Genomic DNA, 19,181 nt, shown 5'->3' with positions numbered 1-19,181 from the left:
GTGAAAAGGGGACTTCCTGCCTCGGCTAAGGCCCTCAGATCTCTATATTGGGGTGGTACTCATGGACCAGTGCTTGGGGAGTTAGCCCTAAGGTCAACTGAACACTTCTGTCTTAAGACTCCATTGACAGTTTGACTTCAAATGTATATACCAGATCTAAAATCTGGTTTTCTCTTCTACTCCTTATCTTCCCAATTAAACTCTCATGAAGTGGAGGAGGACGAAGGAGGGGAGCAGGCGGTGAGCTACTTCCTCAGCCCCTAACAACAGAACGTGGGTTGCTAATGATTCTGAGGGTTTAGGTGAGCAGAGCCAGGTACAGCCAACCCATTCAAAGCCTTTCCAACCTTTTTATTTCCAAATTGGACTATGGAACAAGAAATAGCTAAATACCCCAAATAAAGAAACAGATGAAATTTCAGGCACCCAAGACAGCCTCTGGAAGACAGATTTGGGGGAGCAGGGCACTTGCCCCGCATAGCCACCTGTTCTCAGCTGGGCCCTGCTGTTGCTGCTTTGTTCACCCGTCTGTCTTTAAGTGCTAGGCAGCGGGATGAAGGCTCAAAAGGCAGATTCCACAGCTGCCTGGGAGGATGACAGCTGAAACACTTGACCAGGCAGGACCGTGCCCAGGACATGCCTTGACAATAACAGGCTACATATTTTCAGACACAAATTCCATGAGCAGAAACCTGACCCATGACAAAAGCAAGGAAGTTTCTTTGCTCTCCTTTGCAGCAAAACTCCTTGAAACAGTTATATACTTATATCTCTAATTTCTACCATCCCGTCTTCTCTTAAACATAGGACCTCCATATTGCTACATCAGAAAGTCAAGTTGCAGTCCTCATCCTGAGTCGTTGTATTTCACCTTGGGAGCCGCTGCTCTAAATCAGTAGCTTCATGGGTAAGTGTAGAGGGGATGTGGTGCCCTGCCTTGGCTAAGGCCGTCAGATCACCATGCTGGGATGGGCCTCCTATAACCCTCACTGGCTCTGCTCCAGCCCCACTGGCTTCCTTCTGTTCCTCAAGCACACGAGGTCCTCTAGCTTCTCAGGGCTCTCTCATTTGATGTCCCCCTCTAACTGAAATGCTCTTTCCCCAGGGAGCTGCACTGTTCCTTCCCCGCCTCCTCCAGCTCTGTGCTCAGAAGACACTATCTCTGCAAGGCCTTCCTTGATTAGCATCCCTCTCCCCAGCACGGCCCATCACCTGCCCTGACATCATTATGTGTCCTGCCCCTCAGCACCACCCACCATGCTCCACGCGTTTCTGCTCGTTTGGCACCTCGTCTGCGTCTATCTTGCCCATGGAACGTAAGCTACCTCGGGTGGGGCTGTCGTGCGAACTTCCTGCTGCTGCAAGCCCAGCATAGAGAACAGCGTCTGGCACACAGCAGGCAGGCACTAAGTACTTGTGAAAGAATCAGGAGAAAAGTTAAGTGTGTGGAGCTAGGAGACAATTTGATTTGGTCCAAAACTTTCTGAATCTCTGGTTTTGAAAAACAGATTAGACTGGGTAGCAATTTTCTTAATATGCAAAGGTTCTGGCACTAGCTCAGCATCTCAGCCTCTTCTTATGCTGCTCACAAGTGTAGGCTGTCCAGCAACATTTTAAGAGCATAAGTGATTATGGTTTCACTCACTCCCCTTCCCAGCCCTCTCCACCCCCTATAACCATTTATTACTAATGAAATAGAAAAATACACATTTAAAAAAAGGACTGAAAGGAAATATCATTACTGCTGATAGGTGTGGTTTCTGGCAGATGAGAATATGGTTTGAGATTATTCTTATATTTTAGAAACTCCTTCAAAAGTATAAACTAAAGATTAGATGAGATGTAACGTGAGTTCCAACACTGTCATTTGGCCAATTAATAAATATTCACCGAACACCTATTATGAACAGGCCAGGTTTATTCTAGATGCTAAGGACATAGCAGTGAACCAAAATAAAAATCCCTGCTATGGAAGAGTCAGGTACAAGAGGAAGACATAACTTCCACAGCAAGGGGAAATCAGCACTATGGAGAGAGCAAAGCAGAGAGGTTGGCGGAGAGGGCTGCCAAGCTACTATGGCTCAGGGAGGTCGCTGTCCTGCTGTTCTGAGATGGCACCAGGCATCCTACTAACATTTCTCTGATCTGATACTAAGGCAAACTTACAGTCACTGCTACAGCTCCATGACAAACGGCCTTCAATTTTTACCACTGATTCTCTAGTCCTTCCCTCCTGCTTCATCAGTGAGGTGTCATGCAGAAGCAAAGGGAAATGTGCCATCCAAGCCTGGGGCACATCCTGAGGCCACACAGCAGCCCTGCTGCAGAGCAGTAATTTTAATACTTTCTGGGTAAGTGGCAGAAAACTCAGCTCCAGAACTGGGGATTCAAGAAGACGTTCTTGCAGAACAGGCACTCAGGCCTGGAGCAGAGACAAGGGCACGAGGGAAATGGTGCCCCCTAGATTTTCCGCATCCTGGCATTTCCAATTCTTCCAGGAGTTGGCGCGACCAGTTGTGGCTTTAGGGACTGCTACGGTCTGAAAGTCTGTGTCCCTTCCAAAGTTCGTATGTTGAAAATCCAACCCCCAAGGTGATGGTATTAGGAGGTGGGGCCTCTGAGAGGTGATTAGATCATAAGGGGAGAACCCTCATGAATGGCATTGGCACCCTTATAGAAACAGGCCTGAGACCTCTCCCTCCTTCTACCATGCAAGGACAGCTGAAAGGCACCATCTATGAACCAGAACTGGGGCCCTCACCAGACACCGAATCTGCTGGTGCCCTGATCTTGGATTTCCCAGCCTCTAGAACTGTGAGAAAAAAAATTCTGTGGTTTATAAGCCACTCAGTTCACAACATTTTGTTGTAGCAGAACAAACAGACTAAGACAGAGACAAATACCAATGTAGGAGTGAGGGTGTTACAACAAAGTGAAAACCAAAAAAAGGCCCCATAACAGAAAACACTTCTCCCGGCACAGCAGGTTGTAAGTGCTGGAGACTGCTTAGCTTATCAGCATGTAAGAAATGCAAAAATAAATCCTTTCCAATAGGAAAGGTATCCTCAAACAAAGGTCTCATCACAGCATAACCTCAGGAATAAGAGCCCTACTTGCACCTCCTTGCTGCAGACTTGCCTGTCGCCCCTGCCTTTGGTTATGTTCACCAGCTTCTCTATGCCTCCTGAGTCGGCCAGGGCTTTCGCGTTCTCCATGTTTTTGCTGGTGACCTCGTGCAGAGCACAGCAGATGGCTGCCATGGTCTCATCAGACAAGACACTGGGGCCGTTGCCGCCGGGGAGCCGGTTGACCAGGTCTCGCATGGCGTATTTACCTGCCAAAGGCAAAAGGGTAAATTCTACTTCCAGATACTAGGCTTTGGTTATTGTTGTTCAGATTCTGGTGGTATGCAATCTCTTAAAAATAAAACCCCCAAAGAGACAATAACAGGGGAATATATCAAAACCCATAGCACAGAAGAAAAGGACAAATGTCATTATAAGGGGAAAGCTAACATTTATTGCAACGTCACTTGCAGAAATGATTCATTTATAAAACATTACAGTCAACTGCTGAAAGCAAATGTAAATTAATGCGTAAAACTGGGTAGACAAATCAAGTTGTTTTCGTTCAAGTATTTTCAGTAACATTGAGTAATGAAGGAATTATAATAGTAAATTTTATCCTTAAGGGAATTCCTATGTATCACAAATACCTCAATTTCCTCTTAAAGCTTTTTAAAACTTACCTTTGAATCTGGACCAAGTCAGGCTGTCAAACAATACTTTCCATTAGATCTTTCTGGATCTTAATGTGTGAACTGGGTACAGTTACACATTTCTGTGTACAGCAGCTGATATGACAACGGTGGCAACATGTTAGTTTCTTTAAAAGATGACACAAGTAAAAGTTCTGCTATGAAAATTATAGGTATGTTATCTCCCAGGAGTAATGCGATGATAATGAAATTCTTGCTAAGACAAGGTGAGGGGAGTCTCACAGTTATTGAGGTATTTCTTTATAGATACTGAGTTTTTCTTATTCCTCTCCAAAAAGAGATTACCAACTGACAAACTGTAAGTGCACTACAAACAAAAGAAATGAACTAAAGTGCAAGTAAACATTTTCTTAGTTTCCCCCATGCTAATAATTGAGTGGGTGTGAAATGGGGTTTTTATAAAGGCTGTTTATATACAATGGTAAGCAGAAGACAGGTCTCAACTACATGCTGTGCAATGTACAGCACGTTGGAGGGAAGGCTCTGGCTTGCTCACAGCAAACACTGTTAGGAAGAGTGGAAAACAGTGCTGACACTGTAAGGCCACAAGATAAATGTGGTTTACAGAGCAGATGATAAGTTAGCCCTGGTGATTTTGAATACTCATGAATGACCAAAAGGCCCATGACATGTAATTCGTCATTTTGCCAAGGCATAACTTTAAATTGCACTCCTGGGGGTTAGGCTGAGGCAGCTCGCTCTGCCTATGAGTGAGTGAGCCTGGTGGTCCCCTCAGAACTTGCAGCTCCAGACAGCAGGGTGGGTCCCACTCAGTTAAGTATGTAGTAACTTTTATGAAGTGACAAAACTTTGCTTCTTTGTGAAAAATGGCTCTGAAAAGAAAGTCCTTTGCTAGTGCTGATGATGAATGTGAAAAAAGAGGGAAGAGGTCAGAGAAGGGGAAGGTTCTTAGGAACTGAAGTGCTGGGTAAATTAGAGCTAAATACTGAATCCAGGAGGGGTACAGATCTCACAGGAAGACAGGAATAGGGAAACAAACAAACAAAAAAAAACCGGATTTATAGAATAATTCAAGAGTGCTTCAGCCAGGTAAAAAAACGCTCATCACTGGAGAGATAGGCCAGTGGAAGTTAAAAAGGGTTATTCACAGAAAACACAGAAATGCACTGGGAGGAAGCCAAGACTTGGAACACACATTCCTCTTGCCAAAGGTCTTAGCACTTCACAGTACCAGCTCAAGGCCTCCTGTCTACCTGTGTCTTTGCGTTGTGAAATATGACAGGCCACAGGATACACGTGTCAAGCATGTATATTTTAGCATTAAGAATGTCCAAATTATATATGCTTCTTATAAGAAATCCAAACAATATAGACATAAGAAAAATAACTTTAAAGAATATCTCTCTTTAGGGACTTGAAGGATTTCTTCAAGGAAGTGTGGGAACTGAGAGATATGGCACATCTACAAGAATTGGGCGCGAGCTGGACCATGAACAGGGTGTGGAGGAACTTCCTTTCCTTTCCAGAGGGGGATGATTTGGCTTAAAGGAATGGTGTGTTAAGAGCAGGTTAATCTGGGCAACAATTCAAAATAGCAATTCTGTCAGGCACTGTGTCAAGGGCTTCCATTGTAAGTCATCACGTTTAATCCTTACAGCAACTCTTTATGGTAAACGTCATCACCCTTGTTTCTCTCTCCTTCTCTCATGGCAGGTGTATTTTAAGTTTACTATAGATTCAGATGAATCCACATAAGATCTTGTCCCATTTCCCCTCCTTCTCCCCTGACCTGTCACCAGCTGTAGGACTTGGCATGGAGTTCTCTAATTTCCTCTTTACAGCAAACCCACAGTTAGGACAGCAGGCATCAACAGCTCCCCTTCAGAGACGAGGAGTTTCCTTTCCTTTCCAATCTAGAGAGAATAATGGAGCCTGGAGGGGGTTATACAGGACACCTCAGGTTGCATGGCCAGTGAGCAGCAGATCCTAGGAATGAAGCTCAGGTTTATGCGGGGGGGGGGGCGTCCCTGATCTCTTCTTTAGCCTGCATCCTGCCTAAGATGTGGCAATGTCTCAGAGGCAAGCAAGCTGCCTGGGATGCAGAGCTTACAGAAGTCCTCACTGTTTGGTTTGTGCATGTGCCAACCCTACCTTTACAAACCTGAGAGTAAAGGCCTTCTAAAATGTTGTGGCCTTGGGGCCTTGCTTAGCTCACCCTAGTCCTGCCCCTGCCCTGGGTGGAAATGATGCTGGGACAGTGGTTCTTCTCTAGGATCAACATTTATACCGATGTGAGAGGGGAAAGCTACAAAACGTTCATGTGATTTTTTATTTAGAGTATGGTAGTGTTGGTGAATTAGCAGATATCAGTCCAAAATTTGGAAAGGGAGAATTAAGATTTTTTGTTGCTCAGAATATAGGGAACTCTTAGAAATGAGAGACACTAACTCTACTACTGTTGTAAGGTACAACTAAAATTGCTGGCCTTTCTGAAAATTTACCTTCCCTAATCAATGATTAATTAATGAGCTTGACTCCTGCTGAAAAAGAATGGTCACAAAGCAGGAGTACTCAAATATGCCAAGAAACTGGAGACTAGGGCTCAGCTGTTAATGATTTTAGAAGCCATATATTTATTAATCAAAAGAAGAGCTTCACGAGTTTTGTAGCTGCTCTCACATTTACAGCTCATCTTGTCACCAGAACATACCTATGAGCTCCTTGTTGCGAACATCGAGTGCCATATTCCTCAAGGCGGTTGCCACGGAAGAAACAACTCTATCATTATCCATTCTCAGAAGCTCCACAAGGATGGGGAGCCCCTTTTCTTTTCGGACGGCCGCCCGGATGTATGCTGCAAACTAGTGAGAAAAATAAGGCAAGAAGTAATATAAAACAGAGTTCCACTCTCATATGTTACTGTCACCTAAAAAAGGTGTTTCCAAAAGATGAATTAATAGATTAAATGGTTTCTTTCCAATTGAAGATCAAATCTGTGGTGTCAGTGAACAGAAAACCAAAGTTGGGGAGAAAGATAGGCTGGAATGACTGATTTAAAAAGAAATCCCAAAGCCTGAAAATCTGAAACCACCATCTGCCAGATATTTTTGTGCAGAAAAGAGAAGGCAGTGATTACTTTCTATCTCAGATACATAAACATGATTAAGGAAGGATCGTGTGTTTTCTTTGCAGTTGGTCCCCTGCCAAGCCCAGAGGCTATAAATAGGATGGCAGAGACAGTAACCCATCAGCACACATGAAAGGAGAACCTGTCTCCATCAAGTCAGTTTTTTTTCTCCATTCCCTGCAACAATATTTAGAGTTCAGTAACCTGTCAAAGAGATTGGTTGGAAAAATCCCTTGCCTCAGAAGAAAGAGAATTCTCCAGAAACATCCAGCATCATAATTCATACAGCCTGGTGAAAAAGTAAGTATATTTGTGTGCAAAATGCATTCTCACTCAAGATTAGTTAGCTGCTGATGCTGTTTTTTAAAATCCATAGTCAAGAAATTTTCTGTGACTATGAAGAAACTCTATATAGTGAGTCAGTTTGTGTATCTTATAAAATGGAAATGAGCGCTAACTCATCAGTGAAACAACCAAAAAGAGTAACATTAGAAAACGGTTCTTTAATCCTGAACGGTTCTTTAATCTTGTTTTCAGCTTTGAGCTTTAACTGACTTTTTCAACCAATGCAAATCATCTTTCAAATTTTAGGGTAATTGAAAGATGCTGCTCACAAAACATCTACTTTCCTACTGTGACCAAGACATGAGGACAGAGATCTACCAGGCCTTTGTATTATTTTGAACATTAAAATATGTGATTGACCATCCATTTTCTTGAATACCAACAGAATAGATTATTTTAATAATACAAATAAGAGGGAAAGATGCATTTCAAAGATCCTATTTATATTCTGCATATGAAATGCATACTCCTATTTTTCAAATCAAAAGAAGTCTACAGGGGGGAAATGAAGTACATGACTTGTTACTGGGCAAAGCACTCAGGCAGTTTTATGAACTTCTCTCTCTGAAACCTGCAACAACAGAACCATCTCCTTCTGTCTCACTTGGAGACCTACCAGCCCAGCCCAGCCCAGCCCAGCCCAGCCCAGCCCAGCCCATCTCCCTTCTGGAGAACTACAGCTATTGCTCCTCCCGAAATAGCTTCTTACTCGATAACACTTGTGGCCACGATTATCTCATTTTCTTAGTGAAGGTCCAATATTTTAACTCACTATTGAAATTGCTTAGATACAATGTTTATATTTTAAATGAGCTTGCCATCTATCTCACTAAATGATCCCAGACACGAACTTCGAAACAACTCAAATCACACCGATTTCAATTATTGTCTTTTTAAGTATCATCAAATGATCCTCTGGTCATAGAGGCTGAAGGAGAAGGCTGTTCTACAACATAAATGTTTATAAATACCTATGTGCTGGGAGTATCTCACTAAATCCTCACAACCACCTTATAAGGCAGGTATTAATATTCGCTTTATTTTAGGGAGGTGGAAACTGTGGGCAGAGCCTCTAGGCTGCCAGACGGTAAGCAGAGTTGCCTGGATTCAGAGCCAGCATTTACACATGGAGTCACTGGCACTTCAGGAGCCACAACAAAATCACCACACTGGCTTAGCACTAGACCATAGTTATCGGTCTATATTCAACATAGCGGCCACTTGCCTGAAACAAACCATACCTAGGTTTATCAATTCTTTTCACTATCTTGAAAACACCATCACCAAAAGATTCTCATTTTGGGAGGTTAAGGTGGGATAAGTGGCCAAAAGCAAGCATTGTAATAACTCTACAAAATACACCTGTCAGGAAATTTCTAGAGGTTGAAAATGTCTCAGACAAGGACTGTCTGGGAAGTTGCTGGGGGACATTTAGAAAGTTCTGAGAACTCGCTTACAGTGGTAACAAGAGGAAACTGTCTTCAGTTTTCATAGTCATATACCTGCAAAGAGATGCAGAAACCTTAGACACAGGCATGTCTGTAACTACCTGAGAGGAACAGAGTGAGGTCCTCTATCCCTCCCCACAGCACTGCCCAACCTGTGTTCTGTTCTGTCACTCAAGATCTCTCACCTGTTTGTACTGCTGCACTGGCTCCCAAATGCAATCCCTGCTTCTAACTCTCCCTTCCTTGAATCCACCTTTTGCACTGCCATGTAAGTGGGTGAGCAGTGATGACATTAGCCTGTCTCTGTCACTCATTTGCCCAGACTCTTTCAGTAGCCCCTCCTGTGTGCAGGTTAGGACTCAGCTCCTGAAATTTGGCCTTCAGGCCTATCCATGATGCCTGGCTCCACACTGGGCCCCAGAGGGCAGCCAGTAGTCCTGGCCCACACTGTCTTCTCTGCACCGCGAGACTTTCCTCCTGTTGTCCCTGTTACCTGGATGGCTCCCTCTACACTGCAGCCTCAGCCTCTACTGGCTTACTTTCATTCATCCTTAGAGATTCTGCTGGGCGGCATCCGCTTCAGGAAATCTCCTCCATGTCCTCACTGTGCTCTTTTCCTGACCTTCCCTTACTTGTGTGGCTGGGTTAGATGTCTTCTTTCAGGACCCCACAACACACACATCCTGTGGCTACACACAGTGTAGAACACTGTGCTGGCACCATCTATTTTTCTCACTAGCCTTCTGTTTCTCACAGTGAGGGACTTGTATTTATCTTTGGATCCCCAAAGCAACTGCTTGTCTCCCTTTTTTCCCTTTACCCTCTTCACAGACAAACTAAGTAACTGTGACCATTTCATCATCAGGGCTGATCTGAGGCAGAACATATACATATAACATTTCAAGTTAATTTGCAAAGATGGAAAGAAGTGTAGATACGCGGAAGTCATCCTACCTTCCAGTTGCCAGCAGAGAGGTTCTGGAGAGACCCGGCAGAGCCTTCCAAGGTGGCTGGGTTGGAACTTTCTGCTAGAAGAGTCAGATATGGTTTTACCACCGATGGGTGCCACAGCATCTCAACCCCTTTGGGGGACTTCGACAATCCTGGGATAGGACCAACTCCATCCCACTGAAAGACAAATAGCACACGTTAAATGGAGGCAGAATGAACATGATCTTCAATACTTGAAAACATTCACCTTTGCGGGACTCAGCTATAGCTATGCAGACAATTTATTTTCTTGCCAAATATGTGATTCCTCACTCCCAGAAAAATGAAACTTGAGAGTCTCATATCAGATAAAATGCTAACTTGATCTTCCTGCGGAGTCCTCTTTTTCTTTTTCTTCTTCTTCCCCCAGCAGCTTGGCTCGGAGTCTTTGCTGGGAGACTCTTTTCCTAGTAAGTCATCCAATTCGTTCAGTCCCAGTAACCGGGCCTGGGGCACCTCCAGCTCTAGCCGATAGGACAGGTTCCTCAGGGTGCACACGCAGTTCTCCACTGTCTGAAACCCAGCATGGCGTATAATTAAAAACAACTCGGCACATCAGAGCAAAACACTTCTGTACTGAACACTACAGACAGGAAATAAATGGGAAATATGAAAGAACTACTTTTTATTTTTGGGAACTTGAAACAATCTGAAGAGGGAATTTTGATTCTAGAGTGTTTGTGGAATACCCAGATGACGGGATGCAGAGCCCTTCTCAGTCCTGCTGAGGATCTGACTTTATGCCGACTGAAATGCATGAGGCTCCGGCCCAGTGTTTCTCTTCAGGGCTGCTGCCGTGCAGGCTGCACCCAAGACGCCTGAGCCTCACTTCTCACTACTGCAGATCCTTGGCATGACAACAGATGCCCCAACTCCCTCCCTGGGGACAACCATATCCCCAAGTTCCATGTCTGCCTCCTTCTCAATCTCCCGACTCCACCCTCCTTTGGAGCCATGTTCAGAGGTGTCTTTCCCTGTTGACATTTGCCTTCTGTGCATGGTCTTTTGTTCCCTAAAAGACTGTATCACACCTCTGATTGGGAGGCCAACTGTCATTTAACTGAGTGTCTAAAACCAAGTTCAGCATTTGCCTATCTAGCAAGCTTCCCTTTCCAACTTGCTTACTCCTCTCAATTTCATCTGCAGATCTCCTGGTTCAATGAGACTCAAATAAAAAGTGTTCCCTTGTACTCCTCTCTCTTTTCCCAGGCACTTATCATCCTTTTCCCTCTCAGGCTCACCCTTACAATCCAACACCTTCCAAAGGCCTCTCCTAGTCCAGTCCATCCTGACACCAAGTATCTAGCCCGCTTTGGAAGTCCTGACACTTTCAGTCTCTCTTTCCTGTACTTCCCCCTTTCCTCGGTCCCCAGGAAGATCCTGGATGGTCGTCACAGCTGACAAATGATGAGCAGAACGCCCTGCACTCGGACACAGGAGGGAGAGGGTAAGGGGCTCATGCTGGGGACAGACCAACCACAGGGCAGCAGCAGGAGTGGGTGTAGAGAGGTGCAGCAACACTTAGTGCTGGGGGTGGGGACTGTGGACTGCACTGCAGCCAAGAGGGCAGAGAGTTTGGGGGGATTACAGTGCCTCAACCAGGAACTTTTATTCAATAGATACTCAGGTACTGATGGCTCTGATTCTAGTGGGGATGCAGAATTGGAGGAAATAGCAGCATGGGCACCACCCTGAGAATGAGCCTAGGAGAACCAGAGAGAAAGCCTTTATCACACCAGCCACTCTGTTCTCACAGTTCTCAGGATATTTTCTTAAGTTGCCACGTCCTTGCTCCTGTAATTTTAGAGACTTGCCCTTTGATCTGGAGAGTGGCCTCCTGAGGAGGACAGGCTCTACAGGTCAGAAAGAACCAATGGCATGCAAATAGTGGCACCAAGCACCATGGTAGCCTGCCACCACGCCTTCCTGCAGCCAGGCCAGCACTGACCTTGCTGTCATAATCAGATGTGTTCACACACGTGTGGATCACATACAACAGCGAGTCTACCAGCCCCTCGCAGGACCGCATTTGCTTCCGAGCTTCTTCCCCCGCGGAGCTGAGGTTCCTAAAGGGGTGGAGACAGGAGGAGCTGCTGAGATGAATCATGCATGCACTCATCAGCCACGTGGACTTACCTTAAGGATCTGAGAGAGCAGACAACAGGTGGCAGCCACTTAGAGGTCTGAGGCGGCACTGAGGGCTTGCATAGTAACATCCCTGAAGCTCACAATGGTGGCTGGCTCCTCATTATCCACACATGGAAGGGAACCTGCACATTTGGACTGTATCTCCCTCATGATGTGTCACTTTCTAACTCCCTCATGTAATTCTTTAGGGGCCTATTCTCCTGAGCTTCTTCATATGTGAAAGGAGGAAAATAACAGTAACTATCTCACAGGGTTGTTGTGAAGAAGAAGTGAGTTGCTACATAGAAAACAATCAGAAAAGTGCCTGCTTCCTGGAAGGCGGCCTGCTCTCAGTCATGGTGGTTGCTACTTCTAGACATGCTTCACCTCCCTCGTTAGGCCAGAAGCTTCTTGCAGTCTCCCGGGCCTATTATAATATTTTGTGTGCAGTAAGTAGGTGGTCATTAAATGTTTCTTGGATGAACAGAGGAAACATATAATTTCTTGTATTATAAACATTTCAAGTTAAATATAGATATTTGCTTATGCTAAAACTTTTCTCATCTTTTCAATTATAAAACACCCAGAAAACAGTTTTGTGTCTACATTTTTTTATATCAATTTGCCTTCATAAATTGATACCAAATAAGGATCTATTTTATGTCCTATTAACAATGGTTCTAGGCTACCTGTAAAATTATGCAGATTGAGAATTTGCAAAACTGCGACTAGATGAGGGGGCGGTGGAACGGTGGCTCTCATCTGCCCTGCCTCTCCGCACCACCTTCTTTTTCTCCACTGGCTTCTGGGACCCCACCCGGCTTCTCTCTCATCTCGCGCATCTCAGACTCATCTGCCCATGGGAGCGCCCCAGGTCCTGTCTTGTCTTCATCTTAGCACTCTCCGAGGTGCTGCCTTCTGCTCCTTGGCTTTAATACAACCTATGGACCCATGGCCCTGACTGCTCTCTAGAATTGCGGATTCTTTCCTCCAATTGCTTTCTTGACACTGGCACGTAGATAGCTAATTAGACTTCTCAAACTGGACATTGTCAAAACTCTGAGCTGCTCACCTGCTCACCCTTCCAAGCATTCTTCTCCCTTCCCCCCATCAATAGCACTTCTGTGCTTGCAGCTGATCCAGCCAAAGATCTAGGTATATCCTTATTTCCCCCCTTTCCTCGCTCCTAATACTCAATCTATTAGTAAGCATTGTCAGCTTTTCCTCCACAAAATAACCCAAATCTGCCTACCTCACCCCAGCACCTGGGTCTAGGCCACTCTCACTGTTTGCCTGGATCTCTGCAACAGCCTGATGTTCCTGTCTCTACTTCTGCCCATACTCACTCTTCCACACTGCACCCAGAAACGAACCCCATTACTCCACTGCTTAGAACACTCTGATGGTTTCCCATGGCACTTGGAATAAAATGCAAACCCCACCTGACTTACAAAATCCTATATAATCTGGTACCACTCTGCCCTTTGCTCAGTAGGCTATGGCTGCAAGCTCATTTCTGGCCCAGAACCTTTACCTTAACCATTCCCTTGACTGGCTTATGACTCTTGTCTTCCCCAACACCACCCTCTAGTGAGTCACTCCTTGTGGTATTTCAGATGTAGGCTTAAATTTAAACTCAAGACCCCCTGACCACCAAAGTAACCATTCAATAACCCTCACTATTTATTTTTATAGCACCCTATTTATTTTTATAGCACCTACTGTTATTTTCTTGTTTTCTTGTTTGTCCGTCTTCCTGGAAGAATGTGGTTCCATCAGAGCAGGGACCTAGTCTGTTTTATTGGTCATTGGTTTTACACAGAGGGCATTCACCAAATGTTTCTATCCCTCACCCACTGGGGGAGTTAGGGTGAGTCCTGCCCCAGGCTCTCCCTGAAGCCTAGCTGGCTGGCTGAGGAGTAATCCTAGCTCTTTGGATGATTGCTAAGCCACGAGACCCACCCTAGGATGCAGGCATCTGAATTAGGAGGAGCTGGCCTGCATTCTGGGATCCTAACTCTTGTTACCTCCCCACCAGCACTGCCCCCTGACAGGGGCTGATAGCTACCTGTCACAAGGCTGCAGACCAGCCACGCAAGTTTTGCTCTCTTTCGAGCTGTCTGTCTTGGTGATGCTTAGATGTTAAACAACACTCACTGAGTGCTCACATGATGACACTGCGCTAAGCACCTTCCACAAGCATCTGCTGACCCCTCACAGCTCTGAGGCGGTATTATCATCCCTATTCTACAGATGAGGAAACGGAGGCTCAAAGGGGTCCTGGAAGCCAGGCGGTCTAAGACCAGAGCCCACTCTTTCTGTCCCTGTTCCACTCTGCCCTAAGGCTTGCTTCCAGTTCCCAGGATACTGTAAGGCTGGGAAACAGGGTCAAAATGGAGCTGATGAGTGTTAACGGCAAATAATGAACTCTACTGTGCACGCTTGCAACAGACTTTATATATAGACTTTAACTGTAAAAGAGAATGACTAAAAAAGAGTATTTGGGCTCATGTTCGCTTATTTATAAAACTTGAAACTGATTGTTTAAATCACACACCTCTTTAAAAGCAAAATGGTTTTAACCATCACATTTTGAATTTAAACAAACACCAGGCTGCAAACACATTAGCAATCAGAATGCAATTACCAGCAAAATGCTGTTAAAGTGGGAAACACTGGAATTTTGGCAGTAATCTTAGACTGAAAGGACCTTTCTGGGTAAGTCACAGAAGAGTCATTTACAAGATAACTTCTTTAAGGCCACAAGTCTGTGCTCATGATGTTTTTCTCCCAGTTCAGTGGCCTACATTTTGAAATAAAAACTGGAAACTTAGATAGATGTTAATAAAGCAAGTCCTCCTAAAATCAATTTACCTATGACACATATTATTTAATCACAGAACTAATTGGAAAGAAGAAATAAAGAATTTACCTCAGGCAACCTGTCGTGTTACGCAGAACTAGTGAAGTCTGAAATTTAATTTTATGATCATCATCAAAAGAAGAGTTATTCCATCCAGAATGTGGAACGATCACAGTGTTTGTTAAGGTTGAGAGAGCATCTCGAATGATTGTCATTTTTACAGCATCACATGAGGATAAATTCCAAAGAACTCCTAAAAAAGGAGATTTAAAAGATCAAATAGTTAGAGATCCTGTGGCTTTAGAAATAAAATAAACATATTAGCTCTAAATAATATGAAGTTAGTCTATTCCAAACCTAATCTATGGCCTGTATTTGCAACCAGGTTGGGGAGAGACCTCTAATGAGTTTTGAGTGAATATATGAGCCTCCGACAGCATATTACAAATTCTTAATATTCACCCTCTTAGATTTTAGAGCCTCTGTATCTATCAGGCAAGGTGACTGTGGATTTTGCAAAGCAAATTAGTTACTCTGTAAAGGGAGAGGGGCACAATCCAAGCAAGGGTCTTGAATATAATGCATCTATGATTTTTATAAAACTGCTATTCATTGCATTGTATTTTACATTTAATGGCTGTGTGACAAACCATTTTAGAATTTAGTACTTGGAAAAATATTTTTTTCTTGAAAGACTGGCATGTTTTTCTTCATCTGCTTCCTTTTCTTACTTTTGCTATCAGGAAGCTCAAGCTTCAATAGAGCACTTGCCATAACTTTCCTGGCACGACGTTTGTTATATTTGCTTCATCCACCTTACTTAGATAAGGTTTAAACACTTCTATATCAATTTTAAGAGTTTTATTATCATGTGCTTTAGAAATACACGTTACTGTCATTCCTTTTTGGAGATAGGTAAAACTAACAATAAATTAAGAAGCGCCTGTATTGTAATTCATATCAAGATTTCAGGATAACAGATCCTAAATGGAGCTTATTAGAGTTCTATTTAATGATATTAGAGGGCCTTAATCTTTGCATCAAGTATGAGGTAGCTTAAATTATTATTATAGCACAGGTGTTCCAATAATTGCTCTCATAGACATTGGAGCGAATTTGAGATGATACCTACCCTAACGTCATTTTCACATCAGTGCATCTTCCTGAGTAAGAGGAAAGTAGATGGAGAAGAGATGGTACAGCTGGTTTTCTCTGCATTCAAGTTCCCCAGAGCCCTCCACTCCTGGCATATCCCTGGCAAGTTGCTCGAGTCTGTACAGTGCTTTCACAACTACCAACACACAAAAACGTTTGTGGCCTTGCAGAGAGGGAGGGGTGGCAAAATCTGCCTATGTCCACGAGAGTGTGTCAGGCCTGTGAACATGACTGATCAAGAGCGTGGCCCAGAGACAAGACCGAGCACTGCTGCTCCAGCTGTCGTGGCCCAAGAAGCCAGCCTGGACACTGCCTGCCCAGCCTTCTCTGGGTGCCCCTGTAAAGGAGGGTGGTATGGGGAGGAAGACAGGAACCCCTTCCTTTGTGGAGGAGGGGGAGGTAGAAGCCAAGGGCTAGAAGTGAAAGGGTGAAACAATCCTCTGACTCTAAACTGTGTGAGGACTGCCCCTTCCCAGGTCTGTCCAGTGGAGGGAATGGTCGGACTGGAACCTGATGCTTGTGCTCTGGCCTCCTCTTGTGTTCTGCTCTGGACCTGTGCCCATTACTTTCCTCTTTCACTTGGCTTTGACTTCTGGATCTTGCTGATTTGGTTTCCCTTGTTCCCCAAGGACTTTTGCCCCTTTTCTGCTCCTATTCCACCATAACTGCAGCCTTCAGGACACAGAATGGGAGGGAGACTTAAGACAGTTCTAAATCAGGCAAGTAAAGACCCTGCTTTACCTCTGAAAGCTTGTTCTGTTCTTTTCTTCTGTTCATGACAGACCTTTGCTTATATAATTATGTTGGGGTGCACAAAAACTAGGGTCCTGGTTAGAAGGCAGCACACATTATGGGTACTTATGAAAAGAACTTAAATTCTACAGTTGGAGCTATTTCTCCACGGATTCTTAGAAAATTGGCTATGCTTCTATATAAAGTGCTTTTGGGCAACGGTTTTAAACTGTGCTCCCTGGATCCTGGGGGTTTTGCTGGCCTCCTGTAGCGGCAGCCACGTGGGAGTTGGGGAAGAAATGGTCCTAAGGCTCTGGATCCCCACCCCAATTGACTCAGAGCAGCTTCATATTATCTATGCTCCATTTTGGGCTTCATTGTGTTTCTGTTTCAAATCTAAAAGACATTTGATAAGCCTGACGACCACAGAAGGGACCCGGGAGCTAAGGATGAGAAACACTTTTTTTGGCAGTCTGTCCTAACCAAATAACAGGGCAAGGGAGTGAAAACAGAAGACAGAGTTGGGTCAAGGCATAGCAGGGCAGGACAACAGACTCTGTCACTAACATGGGCTTTAACATTTCCTGCTAGGGAGGCCAACCATAGCCACCCTGGGCCCTGATGGGACCTCCAGGAGCATGAGCCAGCTACAGTGGCAGCATGCGGCCCAGAAGCCATCAGTGGGAAAGGGTGATTCCCTAACCTCCCCTGCAGACAGTTTCATAACATGTGATTCCTAATGCCACTGGCACAAATTTTCTGTCACAGCTTTCGAATTCCTCAATGCATGGTGGAGAGCTGCATTTTTCAGTAAGATATTTTCAACTTCACAGAATAAATGCATTCCAGTAAAGTCAGCTGTTTATGGAGAGTCTCTCATACGATAATACTGGATATATATACAGAAAATTAAACAAGCTGTGTCACAAACTTCAGGTGAAAACATGACTAAGAAGAGTGGTTCTTCAGCATATTGGATCCTGGAGGTGATGCCTAGAAATTATCTGATTGCTTTCAGAAAAACCCGCTTTTTTGTTGTTTCTGTCTCTACTCCCAGCTACTTCTAACACCTACTTCTGGCAAGAGGATATTTCTCTGATTTGAGAATTTCCCTGATTTTCATGCTGGTGGTAGAATTTTGTCCTGCTCTTTCTTTTCTTCCCAGGCATTCAGAATGACTGATGGAGCTGTATGTCACTCTACAGCTTAGTATTAGCCAGTATATATACTTGGGATTGGACATAGCGTAAACATTCCTAAATCAATGTAAAGAATGGTAGCATCACCATTTACCGTGGCTTTACTCTGTGCTAGGCATTGTGTGCTTTACATATAATACCTTAAAGAGCCAAGTTGTCCCAAATTAATTAACTTTCCTTTTTAAATATTTTTATAGGTTTGAAATTCTACATGTTGATTAAAAAAAAAGATGAACATTTATATGCTGAAATTTAATTTTAATTTCATTAAGCAAGTATTATATAATGAGGAAGAAATACCCTATTATTATCCATCCTTTTATATGTATGTTGTATGACACAAATGCAGGACACATAGTAGGTGGTCAAAAATATTTGTGACGGATCCATTTTTATATCTTGTATTTGTTTTTAGATTTCTCTTTTATTTCCTGCCTATCGGACTTAGCTTATAAGTATTATTATTATTACCTAGCCTTTGTGCCTTTTTGTAAAACTGAGTATTCAGGAGTGTCTTTAAAATTTGCAACTGGGGGAGAGGATCTCTAACAAAGTTTGTCAGCATACTTTTGCCTGCCTTTCACATTGAGACCAAAATAGATGGGTGCTGAAACCACCATCTTAGTTATGGGGATAGGAGAATCCAGTTGCCATTCTATCTCCCAGAATCAGAAAAGTCACACCAACATGCCAGAATCCCCATCCCTCAAAGTGCAAAACAGAAAGGAACAGTGCTGACAAATTATAAAACATAAAGTTGTTAAAAAATATGTTCCCCTTCAGTAGACAGGCTGACTCTGCTATCTTTCAGTCAACTAAAATGACTTATGGATCATAACAGTAGCCTACCATAGAAATTCAGGCTTCCATTTCTGCAACTTCCAAAAAAAAAAAAAAAAAAAAAGTTCACAGTTATTCTTGACCAGAAAAAAGGAAAGGTTCTATTTTTGCTAAGTATGTGGTGTTCAAGGGACCCACAAAAAGGCAGCTTTATCACCCTGCATTGCGTGTTATATTATCCCTCTAATCCTGCACTTCACAATGTAACACAAAGCTGCAGCCTTTGGTATGGATTTAACTCGCCATTCTGAGCAGCAAAGCAAGTCTCAAGGCACTGCTTTTTCTTCCTCACTTTCTATTCCAAAACTAAGGTTATATAAAGCCAAAACAACCAGTTCTAGTCAACAAATAATGGATGAAAAGATTGAATTAAACTTGAAAGCCTTAAATATGAAATGATTAATTTGGCTTTTTTGCTCAAAGTAAAAGCACCTCTCTTAAGACCGGCTAATAACACCTGTGTGTGCTCGACCTCACTAAAACAGTGTTCTCTCTACTTTGTCTAGGGCTTCATTTAATGGGTCAGGAAGAATCTTGCTAGGGCAGTAAATAATGAATAGAGAATATACCAAGTCCCAGATGTAGTAAGACTGATGAGAAAATGAAGAGCTGTAGG

The 19,181-nt window shown here is 43.7% G+C and overlaps 1 protein-coding gene across 10 annotated transcripts in view; it reads right to left on the bottom strand.

The window, feature by feature from the left end:
- PKP4 (plakophilin 4) overlaps nt 1–19,181 on the bottom strand; it is a 236,480-nt gene that overhangs the window by 8,438 nt on the left and 208,861 nt on the right. For all 10 annotated transcript variants that reach the window (XM_017855440.1, XM_017855445.1, XM_017855447.1 and 7 more), the window contains 6 exons: nt 14,709–14,892; nt 11,598–11,715; nt 9,971–10,162; nt 9,614–9,787; nt 6,450–6,600; nt 3,139–3,334 (listed from right to left, as the gene is read on the bottom strand). In XM_017855440.1, coding sequence (XP_017710929.1) covers nt 3,139–3,334; nt 6,450–6,600; nt 9,614–9,787; nt 9,971–10,162; nt 11,598–11,715; nt 14,709–14,892 — 1,015 coding nt within the window. The remainder of the gene's footprint in view (nt 1–3,138; nt 3,335–6,449; nt 6,601–9,613; nt 9,788–9,970; nt 10,163–11,597; nt 11,716–14,708; nt 14,893–19,181) is intronic.

This window comes from Rhinopithecus bieti, unplaced genomic scaffold, assembly GCF_001698545.2.
Source record: "Rhinopithecus bieti isolate Rb0 unplaced genomic scaffold, ASM169854v2 scaffold_41274, whole genome shotgun sequence".
NCBI lineage: Eukaryota > Metazoa > Chordata > Mammalia > Primates > Cercopithecidae > Rhinopithecus > Rhinopithecus bieti.
This window is presented reverse-complemented; position numbering and strand designations above follow the sequence as displayed.